We start from the raw sequence: 13,771 nt of genomic DNA on the forward strand, positions 1-13,771 counted from the left end.
CAGTGACGTCAGGACGTCAGTGACGTCAGTGACGTCAGGACGTCAGTGACGTCAGGACGTCAGTGACGTCAGGACGTCAGTGACGTCAGTGACGACAAGAGGAGAATCTCACCCCCGATCGGCTTTTGCGACACAGCGTTACGCAAATTTCTTTCACATGTTTGCGTCATTCACAACAATTACTTCTGATAAGACAATCAAGACAATCAAGACACCGGCCGAATGGGACAATTGCAGCTAATTTCTACCATCACACCCACTTAGTATCTATTAGAAAGTATTCATGACAAGAAAACCAGAGAATTCGGGAACATTCCTGAACAGGACAGCCTGTGGGCAACATGATAACTACAATCAGTCGTAGACCACAGTTACTGACAGCAACCTGAAATAAAACCCATCTATCAGCCATTCTTGTTGCACGCCTATGTGAGTGCGAGAGAATGGGCGAGTCTATTTGATGCCATATAGTCCTATCTGTCAGCAGAGGATTAGACTGCAGGCATTCCACATAGGAAGCCATCTCAAACCAATATAGCCTATTTCTCCTGTTACAGCCTCATGATTCTACCAAGGAACTGGAGCCTCTCGCAGCCCTCACATAGGTATGGCTGAGCTATTGTCCCGTGTTGCAACGCAGCAGCTGCCTACGTTTGCAGTTTTTAAGTCCGGTAGCGTTGTTGTGCCAACAATGCTACACGTTAGCAAGGCTCCCCGCAGTACTGGCCAAGAATGCTACCGCTAATCCAATCCCAACAATGTAAAAAACCATTAGAGAAGTCAAAGCTCAATGATGGCCTTGGCTGGAGTTTTTTCCACCCTCAGTTTACCACCCCTCAGCTGGTAAAGGTGGATTAACATGGATGTGTGAGTGGCATTTTGTGAGGTCCTAAGATAAACGATGGCAAATAGGAGATAACTTGCGTGAATTCTCACAATACATAGGCTAGGTTTCAGCAATGAGACTATTAAATCTGTGACATGGCGCCATCCCATATCTGAAAACACACTGTAGTTCTACCTTGAAGGAAAAACTCAAGCTGCCTGAAGTAGGTCTATGGCTGCCACTCTATTAGCACTACAGACACAATATACTTTGCCATTTGCCTACTGTTACAATGTCAGTTGTGAGCTAATAAACCAATCAGAAAGATCTGATAATATTCTGTTTGGGTTTAAAAAGAAAACACACTGTAACAGCTATAAACAGACAGCCAGACACACACACACACACACACAGCCAGCTAAGCAGATTTACAGACACATAGACAGACAAACACACACACAGTGGCACGATCCACACCATAGGCAGCTGTCCCCAAACAAGTTAATATAGCAGGCTGTTTATGAGTGGGGCTGAAATTCAAACCTGACACGAACACCCGTCTGGCACAGCCTTAATGAAATGTTGGGCCGGGGTGAAGGTAAGTTCATTGGGCTCCTTGGCAATGTGGCAGCCAGTGCCTACTTTGCCTCTGTTGAGTTCGTTTTTTCAACCTCAACTACTAAAAGGATGCTCAGTAACTGTTAGCAGTATTAACGGGGTAGTTTGGGTGTTTTGAAGTGGGGTTGCGTGAGGTTCTTATCCATAGTCGGTGTATTACCTACAGTAGATGACGGCACGCCCCCAGCTTAGAGAAACAGACAGGAGTTACTGCACACTGAAGTGATGTGAACTGAAGCCGTTATCTATGCTCTCACCAAAGCAACCAGACTGCATCGAAAAAAACTGTAATTTTACCTCGCAGAACACAGGAGTCGCAGGTCTACTGCTGCCTCAATCGCTTAGTTTGTGTTGTGTTATTGTGTGATTTTGGTTCGATCGGATTCAACAAAAGTCACAATAGTACAAACAAACCATCCGATCACGTCAACGGTAGACCAGCAACCAGTCTGGTGGCTTTGGAGAGAGAATAGATGGATACAACGGCTTCAGTTCCTCGTTGGAAACGGTTGTCTCACAGTAAGGTAAACCGGCAAAAATATTGTAAATATAGCGTACTCTAAAACTGATATTGATTTTTCTTTTAGGTGGCTAAAATATATTTTGCTGCTGCCCCCGTCCACAGCAGTACATTGCTTTGGTTCGGTGCGGTAACTCCCGTCTGCTTCTCCAAGCTGGAGGCGTGCCGACCGTCATCTACTGTAGGTAATACACTGACTACGGATAAGTCCCTCATACAACCCCACCCGAACTATCTCTTTAACGTCCTGCTTATATTTAGCCAGATGATAAGGGCAGTGGGTAACACATGCACAACAGCACAGGTGAGAGGAAGATGTGACTCAGACTACTATGAATGAATGAGGAATAATTTGTCCATAATACTGTGTGTCAGGGCTCAACATCTGTTTTCTCAGAACTCTTGAATGGAAATATTGATTTGGAGCCAATTATCTTTCTGTTGATTTACTAAGAGGTTCAAAGTGGTTGTGACATTTTAAAAATAAATACTTTTGATATCGATCATTTGAACTTCATGTGCTCAGACTTAAGATGTCTGCACGTCAAGTCCCACTAGGACGTTAAGATCTAGGTTATACTGTCCTAGATGCTACTGTATATCTTTTTAAGGAAGGAGCCTCCATTCCTTTCCATCCTATTTTTTTTTTAAAGATGCAGACAGACACAAAGCAGACATGCCACAGACACTTGCACTCCCTGCACCCTTCTCCAGACCAGACACAGTTGTGTGTTGGGCCACAACACCTGTCAAATGATTCCTGGAATCAGGTTCAGCATGACGGACGCAGCCCACCGCGGTGCCCCCCCATCATATTCCACATGGGCCGAGGGCAGCTAGCTGCTATAGCTTCCCCCTCCTTAGAACACGAGCTTACTATGAAATCAATTCAAGAGACAAACTAAACGTATCTTTATTAGTCTGGGTTTCATTCTGCAGACCGTTATAAACAACACTCAACCTCTCATGACTCATTTTCTTAATAAGCCTGTTTCTGACAGGAGCACAGTACCTTATTACAGGACACTGATTTCAAGTATGTAATGAACTTAAATCTCTCTGGTGGTAAATATGATTAAGTGAACCTTGTTATATTAGAGGGTAAATATTATGGTAAGAAAAGTTCTCACACCAACTACCTCGGGATGACTCGATTATACTGAAAAAACAGTGTACTGCATAATTCTTAAGGTCATGATTAACAAAAAAAACAATATTTCCATCCATGCTTATGCTAATTCACTGGCCGATATCAGATTATCACAGATATTGGTGTACAGAAATATCAGACTTTTTAAAACTCTCCAATATCGGTATCAGCCTCAAACATCCAGAGGGGCTGCAAAATTAATAATCGCGATCACGATTTTAGCTTCCCACAATTAAATGAACATGAGCGACTGTGATATTTACGTTTAAAATGCTCCGCTCAAAGAATACTCAAATCAAATCAAGCACTTCCTAAACTAACAGCTAGAGATGAACCGTCAATCAACAGCCGATCGAAGCCGTCAGCAGTCTCATATATCAGATTTTTTTTGCGTCGGCAGACAGCGACACAGTCAGTAACGTCACACACACAGAACATGTCATCAGTGTGGAAGTTCTTCAGTGTGAGTGAAGAAGAAATAAAGCTGTAATTTGTCGCAACTGCAAGTTCAAAATAAGCCGTGGATGAACAACCGTAAAAACATTCGGAACAACTAACTTAATCAGACACATATTATATTGTAATTCATCCCTATGATGCTGCTCAGTCATCACGGTGACCGACTAGTCTGCCGACAGCACGGAGCTTAACAGCTCTGTTAACGGAGGATCCACATTATGATGCATTCAGGCTCTACTCAATAAAAATGAGGCAATGGTAAATTATAACGCTACCATGATGCATTCAAATGTAATCTTGTAAAATGTAGATTTTGGTGAGAAACTTGAATAAATCCAGTTATTTGAAGGAGATGTTTTCACAGCAATATAAAATAGATAATAGAGACAATTACGACCCGTTTAACTTCCTAACACTAGCTCTAAGCAGCTTATAATATATAATTACAACTACTAATGTTGCCCCCGCGACCCGATCCCGGATAAGCGGTTGAAGATGGATGGATGGATGGAATGTCAAGATTTTTTTCGTTTTCAAAGCAAATATTTAAATAAAAATACAATCATTTATTTCCTAATCATTTAAATTGTGTGTTTTTATGCAAATAACCACTAAGGATGAGAATAACAAAGTCAAAGGATCACATTTAGAATTTTTGACGGTTAGCATGTAGCACAACATGGAAGTGAAATCTGTTTATTTAAATGTGAAATTGCAATAAAAATATTTTGTCCTTAAAACTATGAATAATCGTGATAAATAATCGTGATCTCAATATTAATCAGATTAAATCGTGATTATAATTTTGGCCGCAATCGTGCAGTCTAACATCCAGTATAAGTCTTGGTATAACACATTAATTGATTCATTGATGGACACCGACATGAGGGCCAAAGATGCCACCAGCCAACCTCAGGTCAAGTCAAGTTCAACTCCAGCTCCTTTTCATCCTTTGATTCATTGTTTATTTGGTTTGGGTGTTTATTTTAATCTATTTTCTTCCCTGTTGTTGATCTAAGAACATCATTAATAGGACTCGCTGCCAAAGAAAATACCAGACCTACATTGGAAGGGCACATACACATTGCACCCATGTTCCAGGGGTACTTGAGACCCATGTATGACAGGACGCTAACAGGAGGGAGCTATGAAATCAGGCTGAATACATGCAGCAGGTGGGGGGGGGGGGGGTGTAGGGGCGGTCAAGACAGGCTCTGGTGTCTGGCTATTTTCAGGTCCCCCCTTCCTTGCGGGCCAGCAACAGTTGAAACCAGACAAGCATATGCATAAACACACTTTCGTGCGCATGAATGCGTGCGCGCACCAACTTCACACTTACATGGAACTCTGTGGTGTTGAGAATGTGACGTCCGTCTGGACTCCAGCGCGAGGAGACTAGTCCTATTGAGCCCTCATCAATCTTACAGTGCCAGTCTGGCTGTTCCAGAGACCACACCTGAAGAGAGACAGAAGGAAAGCAATCAGCCGACATTGGTGACATCCCTCGCACACATCCTGCATCTCCTTAAACTTGATTTCAAATTTCAACACTTGAGCATCAGAACCATGAAAGACTGGCGCTGGATACCCCTTCAAAGGTAAGCTACTCGCCCGGGGATGCACAGGAAAGTGACATTACACCAGCATGCATAACTTCTTTTGACCACTGATGCAGCTTGTTTAAAAAAACAGTAATTATTATGAGCTCTGTCTGTCGAGTTTTAAAAAAAAAAAATGTATGGACAGGAATTCAAAATTAGTATCCCGATTTTACATAAATGAATGAATCATTAACAGATGTGTTAAAGTCAGTTCATGAATCATTTGTTGTTGTCTTCGATGGTGAATTTCATTTGAAACAGCAGCGTCTGGCATCAGATTTGTGGTGTGCATCGCTTTATATCTTATGTGTGGTCTACATGTCTAATCAATGCAAATACTGAAACACTACTTAATATAAAATAATAAAATATGCTGAAAAAAAACACTACTTAATGACAATTTAACTAGCACACTCTTAAAGCTGGACGATATGGCCAATAGGTCATTTCATATCTTGATAACGCTATAAATCACAATATAGCACGTTTTCTGGTGAATCAATAAACGGATAGTCTATATGAAATAACCACATGGTAAAGCCTATTTTTGTTTACTCCTGTGTGAATTAAATACTTGACAAATGAAAAGTACTGAGTATTTGCTCATTTTAAGAACTTGTATTCAAAAAGAACATCGTTTTAAGTGAAATTATAGAGAAAAAAAGAACTAAATATAGGCCTAGCAATATTTATTTCACATTAGAAACGATATATAAAAATATATACGATATACATTTTTGTATCGTAAAGATATATATCGTCATATTGCCCAGGCCTACACACACACACTGAAATCCAAATGTATCTACATTGCTGTAAAGTACTGTTCAGCAAAATGTTGTTATAAAGAATAACACAAAATAACAGTTTAACTATTTCTAAAATAAAAAACAACTGTGATGTAAAACAGGGCATGCTTGAAGCAACTGCACAATATTTAAGTGAAATTTACAAACTTAATCAAACACAAAACACTACGAGTGAAGACACACAATGTTTATTTTGAAGAGGAAATATCTTTTTAATTTGTTAAAATCATTTCAAAAGTTTGTTAACACAGGATGTGGTGAATTATTGGCATTATTATGAACAATGGCATTTTAGTAGTTTAATGCAATACATTCTGAGCAAATAAAACCCGGAGAGCAGTTCATGTCATGTTTACCGATCAGACAAAACTCCAGCTAAAAAAATTTATTGATTTCCCAGCCACAAAAAATAAAATAAATCACAAATGTACATTCCAATCCTGTTATTAAAATTAAAATGTCTCAATGAAACTTTAAAATATTTGTCAATAACGTAGCTATTGTATACTTCCTCCTCATCATCTCTAAAATGTTACTTTATCTCAATAATTATATGACATACAACTTTTAGAATACGTCTGCCGAAACAAAATGTTTTAAAACCATAAAAAAATGACAATATTGAATGCACTATTAAGCCATAGAAATGTAATGTTTTGCTTGGGTAATACTACATGATGACGTTTTTTAAGGCTGCAACAAACTATTTTAGTTGTTAATTCATCTCTCAATGACTTATTAGTTTAGTGTTTGATGCATAAAGTGTCAACCAAAATGACTTCTACAAGCTACTGGAAAGAGATGCCTTCATATTGCTTATATTGTCTAACCAATCGTTATGGTGATACTCTATAAAGAAAGGCAAGATTACATATTGTCATTAAAAATCACACTTCATTATTCATATCACCACTAACAGTATTAACCTTCTGATAGCTTACCTGCACCAGTCCCCTCTTGTACATAGCACAGAGGATAAAGAGAGAGTCGGAAGACCAGTCCATGTGGGATATCTGGTCCAGGCAGGTGTAGAGCTGCAGGATCTGCAGTGTGCTCACGTCTCGCACCACCAGCCTGTACTGCACACAGGTAGCCTGTCGAGTACAGCCAAAGAGACAAATCAGACAGAACAAGACTTCTAAAATCTAGAATGGGTTAAATGCAGAGGTCAAATTATATGCATGTTCCTGTATGTACAGTATATGATGAATCTAATAAAGTTTTTCTTAACGCCCTGAGACCCACGGATGATCCCGACCGACTTTACTGTCTTTCAACAACCACCAAAACAACCATGTCATGCTAGCTTGTCAGAAAGGAGGCTCAGTAACACCCAAAGTTACGCTAAATTTTGGCGAGGAAAAACTGCCATGGCCATTTTCACAGATGTCCCTTGACCTCTGACCTCAACATATGTGAATGAAAATGGGTTTTATGGGTACCCACGAGTCTCCCCTTTACAGACATGCCCACTTTATGATAATCACATGCAGTTGTGGGACAAAAACATGCATTTTTGAATGCAATATAAATGTGTTATTGTCTCCTTTTCTAAAATGATGTATTTGAATATTTCTTCATACTGGGGTCCCTAAACAGTCTTCGAATTGCATAAAGTGGGTATCACTGTAAAGCTGAGACTCTTGTGGCTCCAATGAGCCCAACCGTATTCATGTGTGATGATGTTAGTCCCCATAGGAGACATTACATTGACCTCACTGTATAAAATGACCTGTGGTGACCTCTAGGATAATCACAGCCTCATGAAACTCTACAGCCACAAACTAGAGACCTAGAGCATTCAGAGGATGGATGGATCAGACTAGAGACCTAGAGCATTCAGAGGATGGATGGATCAGACTAGAGACCTAGAGCATTCAGAGGATGGATGGATCAGACTAGAGATCTAGAGCATTCAGAGGATGGATGGATCAAACTAGAGGCCTAGAGCATTCAGAGGATGGATGGATCAGACTAGAGACCTAGAGCATTCAGAGGATGGATGGATCAAACTAGAGACCTAGAGCATTCAAAGGATGGATGGATCAAACTAGAGACCTAGAGCATTCAGAGGATGGATGGATCAAACTAGAGACCTAGAGCATTCAGAGGATGGATGGTTTTCCTAGCTAGATTAACAATAAGGGGGTTTCTGATAGTTTACACAACAGAAGTGCTCGCCATCCAATCACGGAAAAATGCAATTCTTGCAGAAATCTCCAAATGCCAACATTTTTTGATCCTAAATCACAGCATGGCTTTTTCTATTATGTTCTTAAAGGTCTTGGTGTCTTAATGTGGTATTTTGGAGGGATTCTTGAGCATTCATATTAATTCTCCAGTGGTAAGAAATGGTTAAATTTAGCACCAAATCTGTGTAACAAATGGTATCAACCCAATGTTTATTTCATGTTTATGACTTATGCACTTTGACACACAGTGTTGAGCTGCATCTCTAATCTTCAGGTTCTCAGCTTTCAGATGATGTACACCACTTCTATGTGACATCTACTGTTGACCTGCTATCTCCCCCTAAAAAAGACAGGACGCTCTATTGTGGGTCTCAGAGGGTTAACACACTTGTACCTATCTATGTGTAACAAGCAACATAACAATGGGAATCAAACTGGACTTAAAAGTATTATTTCTACTGCATTAAAAAAACTAAAGCACTCACCAAATATTTCCCATCTGGGGAAACTTTACAGAGTTGGTTGGATTGCTTGAAAACCTCAGAGAAATTCATCTTGCAAACACAACTGTTCCTACACAAGAAAAAACAGTTATTATTACATTTTTAAAATAAAATACCCAACTGAGTAAAACATTCAACCGCATGAGAGATGGACAGTTTTGACTGATTGCACTTTCCAAATGTTAACATGTGATGTCGCTGTAAGTCCAATCAATCAATCAATCAACAGGCTGCAGCAACATGAACAGAGCTACAATACAGGGAGCTAAGTTAGCCTAGCTGGCTGGCAATCAAAACAAGCAGCTAAAGCAGGGCTCAGGGGTCAGGGGTCAGGGCTCAGGGGTCAGCAACCTTTACTATCAAAAAAAAATCTGACTGGAGCCGCAAAACATTTGAGCATTGTGATGAACACAGTTTATAGTCTAAGTATATAGTATGTAAGTATATAAGTCTAATGCAGTGAGGGCCAAAGAGAAAATGTACTACGGAGTATTAGGGCCACATTGAGGGGAAAAACATCTGAGATTTACAGAATAAAGTCAAAATATTACGAGAATAAAGTCAGAATATTAAGAGAATAAAGTCATAATATTACGAGAATAAAAAAGTTATAATATTACGAGAATAAAATCATAAAATTACAAAAATAAAGTTGTAATATTACGAGAAAAAAGTCATAAATTTACGAGAATAAAGTCATAATATTATGAGAATAAAAAAGTTATAATATTACGAGAAAAAAGTCATAACTTTACGAAAATAAGGTCATATTACGAGAATAAAGTCATACATTTACGAGAAAAAAGACATGATATTACGAAAATAAAGTCATAAATTTACGAGAATAAAGTCGTAATATTACAAGAATAAAATAATAATATTACGAGAATAAAGTCATAATATTACGAGAATAAAGTCATAATATTACGAGAATAAAGTCATAATATTACGAGAATAAAATAATAATATTACGAGAATAAAGTCATAATATTACGAGAATAAAGTCATAATATTACAAGAATAAAGTCATATTAAGAGAATAAAGTCATAATATTACGAGAATAAAGTCATAATATTACAAGAATAAAGTCATAATATTATGAGAATAAAGTCGTAATATTACGAGAATAAAGTCATAATATTACGAGAATAAAGTCATAATATTAAGAGAATAAAGTCATAATATTAAGAGAATAAAGTCATAATATTACAAGAACAAAGTCATAATATTATGAGAATAAAGTCGTAATATTAAGAGAATAAAGTCATAATATTACGAGAATAAAGTCATAATATTACGAGAATAAAATAATAATATTACGAGAATAAAGTCATAATATTACGAGAATAAAGTCATAATATTACGAGAATAAAGTCATAATATTACGAGAATAAAATAATAATATTACGAGAATAAAGTCATAATATTACGAGAATAAAGTCATAATATTACAAGAATAAAGTCATATTAAGAGAATAGTCATAATATTACGAGAATAAAGTCATAATATTATGAGAATAAAGTCGTAATATTACGAGAATAAAGTCATAATATTACGAGAATAAAGTCATAATATTAAGAGAATAAAGTCATAATATTACAAGAACAAAGTCATAATATTATGAGAATAAAGTCGTAATATTAAGAGAATAAAGTCATAATATTAAGAGAATAAAGTCATAATATTACAAGAATAAAGTCATAATATTACAAGAATAAAGTCATAATATTACGAGAATAAAGTCATAATATTAAGAGAATAAAGTCATAATATTACAAGAACAAAGTCATAATATTACAAGAATAAAGTCATAATATTAAGAGAATAAAGTCATAATATTAAGAGAATAAAGTCATAATATTACAAGAATAAAATAATAATATTACGAGAATAAAGTCATAATATTACAAGAATAAAATAATAATATTACGAGAATAAAGTCGGAATATTAAGAGAATAAAGTCATAATATTACGAGAATAAAGTCATAATATTACAAGAATAAAATAATAATATTACGAGAATAAAGTCATAATATTACGAGAATAAAATAATAATATTACGAGAATAAAGTCATAATATTACGAGAATAAAGTCATAATATTACAAGAATAAAGTCATAATATTAAGAGAATAAAGTCATAATATTACGAGAATAAAGTCATAATATTACAAGAATAAAGTCATAATATTATGAGAATAAAGTCGTAATATTACGAGAATAAAGTCATAATATTAAGAGAATAAAGTCATAATATTACAAGAATAAAGTCATAATATTAAGAGAATAAAGTCATAATATTAAGAGAATAAAGTCATAATATTACAAGAACAAAGTCATAATATTACAAGAATAAAGTCATAATATTAAGAGAATAAAGTCATAATATTAAGAGAATAAAGTCATAATATTACAAGAATAAAATAATAATATTACGAGAATAAAGTCATAATATTACAAGAATAAAATAATATTACGAGAATAAAGTGGTAATATTAAGAGAATAAAGTCATAATATTACGAGAATAAAGTCATAATATTACAAGAATAAAATAATAATATTACGAGAATAAAGTCATAATATTACGAGAATAAAATAATAATATTACGAGAATAAAGTCATAATATTACGAGAATAAAGTCATAATATTACAAGAATAAAGTCATAATATTAAGAGAATAAAGTCATAATATTACGAGAATAAAGTCATAATATTACAAGAATAAAGTCATAATATTATGAGAATAAAGTCATAATATTAAGAGAATAAAGTCATAATATTACAAGAATAAAATAATAATATTACGAGAATAAAGTCATAATATTACAAGAATAAAATAATAATATTACGAGAATAAAGTCGTAATATTAAGAGAATAAAGTCATAATATTACGAGAATAAAGTCATAATATTACAAGAATAAAATAATATTACGAGAATAAAGTCATAATATTACGAGAATAAAATAATAATATTACGAGAATAAAGTCATAATATTACGAGAATAAAGTCATAATATTACAAGAATAAAGTCATAATATTAAGAGAATAAAGTCATAATATTACGAGAATAAAGTCATAATATTACAAGAATAAGGTCATAATATTATGAGAATAAAGTCGTAATATTACGAGAATAAAGTCATAATATTAAGAGAATAAAGTCATAATATTACAAGAATAAAGTCATAATATTAAGAGAATAAAGTCATAATATTAAGAGAATAAAGTCATAATATTACAAGAACAAAGTCATAATATTACAAGAATAAAGTCATAATATTAAGAGAATAAAGTCATAATATTAAGAGAATAAAGTCATAATATTACAAGAATAAAATAATAATATTACGAGAATAAAGTCATAATATTACAAGAATAAAATAATAATATTACGAGAATAAAGTCGTAATATTAAGAGAATAAAGTCATAATATTACGAGAATAAAGTCATAATATTACAAGAATAAAATAATAATATTACGAGAATAAAGTCATAATATTACGAGAATAAAATAATAATATTACGAGAATAAAGTCATAATATTACGAGAATAAAGTCATAATATTACGAGAATAAAGTCATAATATTACGAGAATAAAGTCATAATATTACAAGAATAAAGTCATAATATTAAGAGAATAAAGTCATAATATTACGAGAATAAAGTCATAATATTACAAGAATAAAGTCATAATATTATGAGAATAAAGTCGTAATATTACGAGAATAAAGTCATAATATTACGAGAATAAAGTCATTATATTAAGAGAATAAAGTCATAATATTAAGAGAATAAAGTCATAATATTACAAGAACAAAGTCATAATATTATGAGAATAAAGTTGTAATATTAAGAGAATAAAGTCATAATATTAAGAGAATAAAGTCATAATATTACAAGAATAAAGTCATAATATTACGAGAATAAAGTCATAATATTACAAGAATAAAGTCATAATATTACAAGAACAAAGTCATAATATTAAGAGAATAAAGTCATAATATTACAAGAATAAAGTCATAATATTAAGAGAATAAAGTCATAATATTAAGAGAATAAAGTCATAATATTACAAGAACAAAGTCATAATATTACAAGAATAAAGTCATAATATTAAGAGAATAAAGTCATAATATTAAGAGAATAAAGTCATAATATTACAAGAATAAAATAATAATATTACGAGAATAAAGTCATAATATTACAAGAATAAAATAATAATATTACGAGAATAAAGTCGTAATATTAAGAGAATAAAGTCATAATATTACGAGAATAAAGTCATAATATTACAAGAATAAAATAATAATATTACGAGAATAAAGTCATAATATTACGAGAATAAAATAATAATATTACGAGAATAAAGTCATAATATTACGAGAATAAAGTCATAATATTACAAGAATAAAGTCATAATATTAAGAGAATAAAGTCATAATATTACGAGAATAAAGTCATAATATTACAAGAATAAAGTCATAATATTATGAGAATAAAGTCGTAATATTACGAGAATAAAGTCATAATATTACGAGAATAAAGTCATAATATTAAGAGAATAGTCATAATATTAAGAGAATAAAGTCATAATATTAAGAGAATAAAGTCATAATATTACAAGAACAAAGTCATAATATTATGAGAATAAAGTCGTAATATTACGAGAATAAAGTCATAATATTAAGAGAATAAAGTCATAATATTACAAGAATAAAGTCATAATATTAAGAGAATAAAGTCATAATATTAAGAGAATAAAGTCATAATATTACAAGAACAAAGTCATAATATTACAAGAATAAAGTCATAATATTAAGAGAATAAAGTCATAATATTAAGAGAATAAAGTCATAATATTACAAGAATAAAATAATAATATTACGAGAATAAAGTCATAATATTACAAGAATAAAATAATAATATTACGAGAATAAAGTCGTAATATTAAGAGAATAAAGTCATAATATTACGAGAATAAAGTCATAATATTACAAGAATAAAATAATAATATTACGAGAATAAAGTCATAATATTACGAGAATAAAATAATAATATTACGAGAATAAAGTCATAATATTACG

At 33.2% G+C, this 13,771-nt stretch overlaps 1 protein-coding gene across 1 annotated transcript in view; it reads right to left on the bottom strand.

The window, feature by feature from the left end:
- The window catches only part of wrap73 (WD repeat containing, antisense to TP73), a 35,408-nt gene that overhangs the window by 17,328 nt on the left and 4,309 nt on the right, over positions 1-13,771 (bottom strand). Inside the window, exons 2-4 of the mRNA XM_074642597.1 lie at positions 8,661-8,748; positions 6,925-7,077; positions 4,913-5,029 (exon numbers count right to left, since the gene is read on the bottom strand). Coding sequence (XP_074498698.1) covers positions 4,913-5,029; positions 6,925-7,077; positions 8,661-8,729 — 339 coding nt within the window. The 5' untranslated portion in view covers positions 8,730-8,748. The remainder of the gene's footprint in view (positions 1-4,912; positions 5,030-6,924; positions 7,078-8,660; positions 8,749-13,771) is intronic.

Source organism: Sebastes fasciatus, chromosome 8 (genome assembly GCF_043250625.1).
Source record: "Sebastes fasciatus isolate fSebFas1 chromosome 8, fSebFas1.pri, whole genome shotgun sequence".
NCBI lineage: Eukaryota > Metazoa > Chordata > Actinopteri > Perciformes > Sebastidae > Sebastes > Sebastes fasciatus.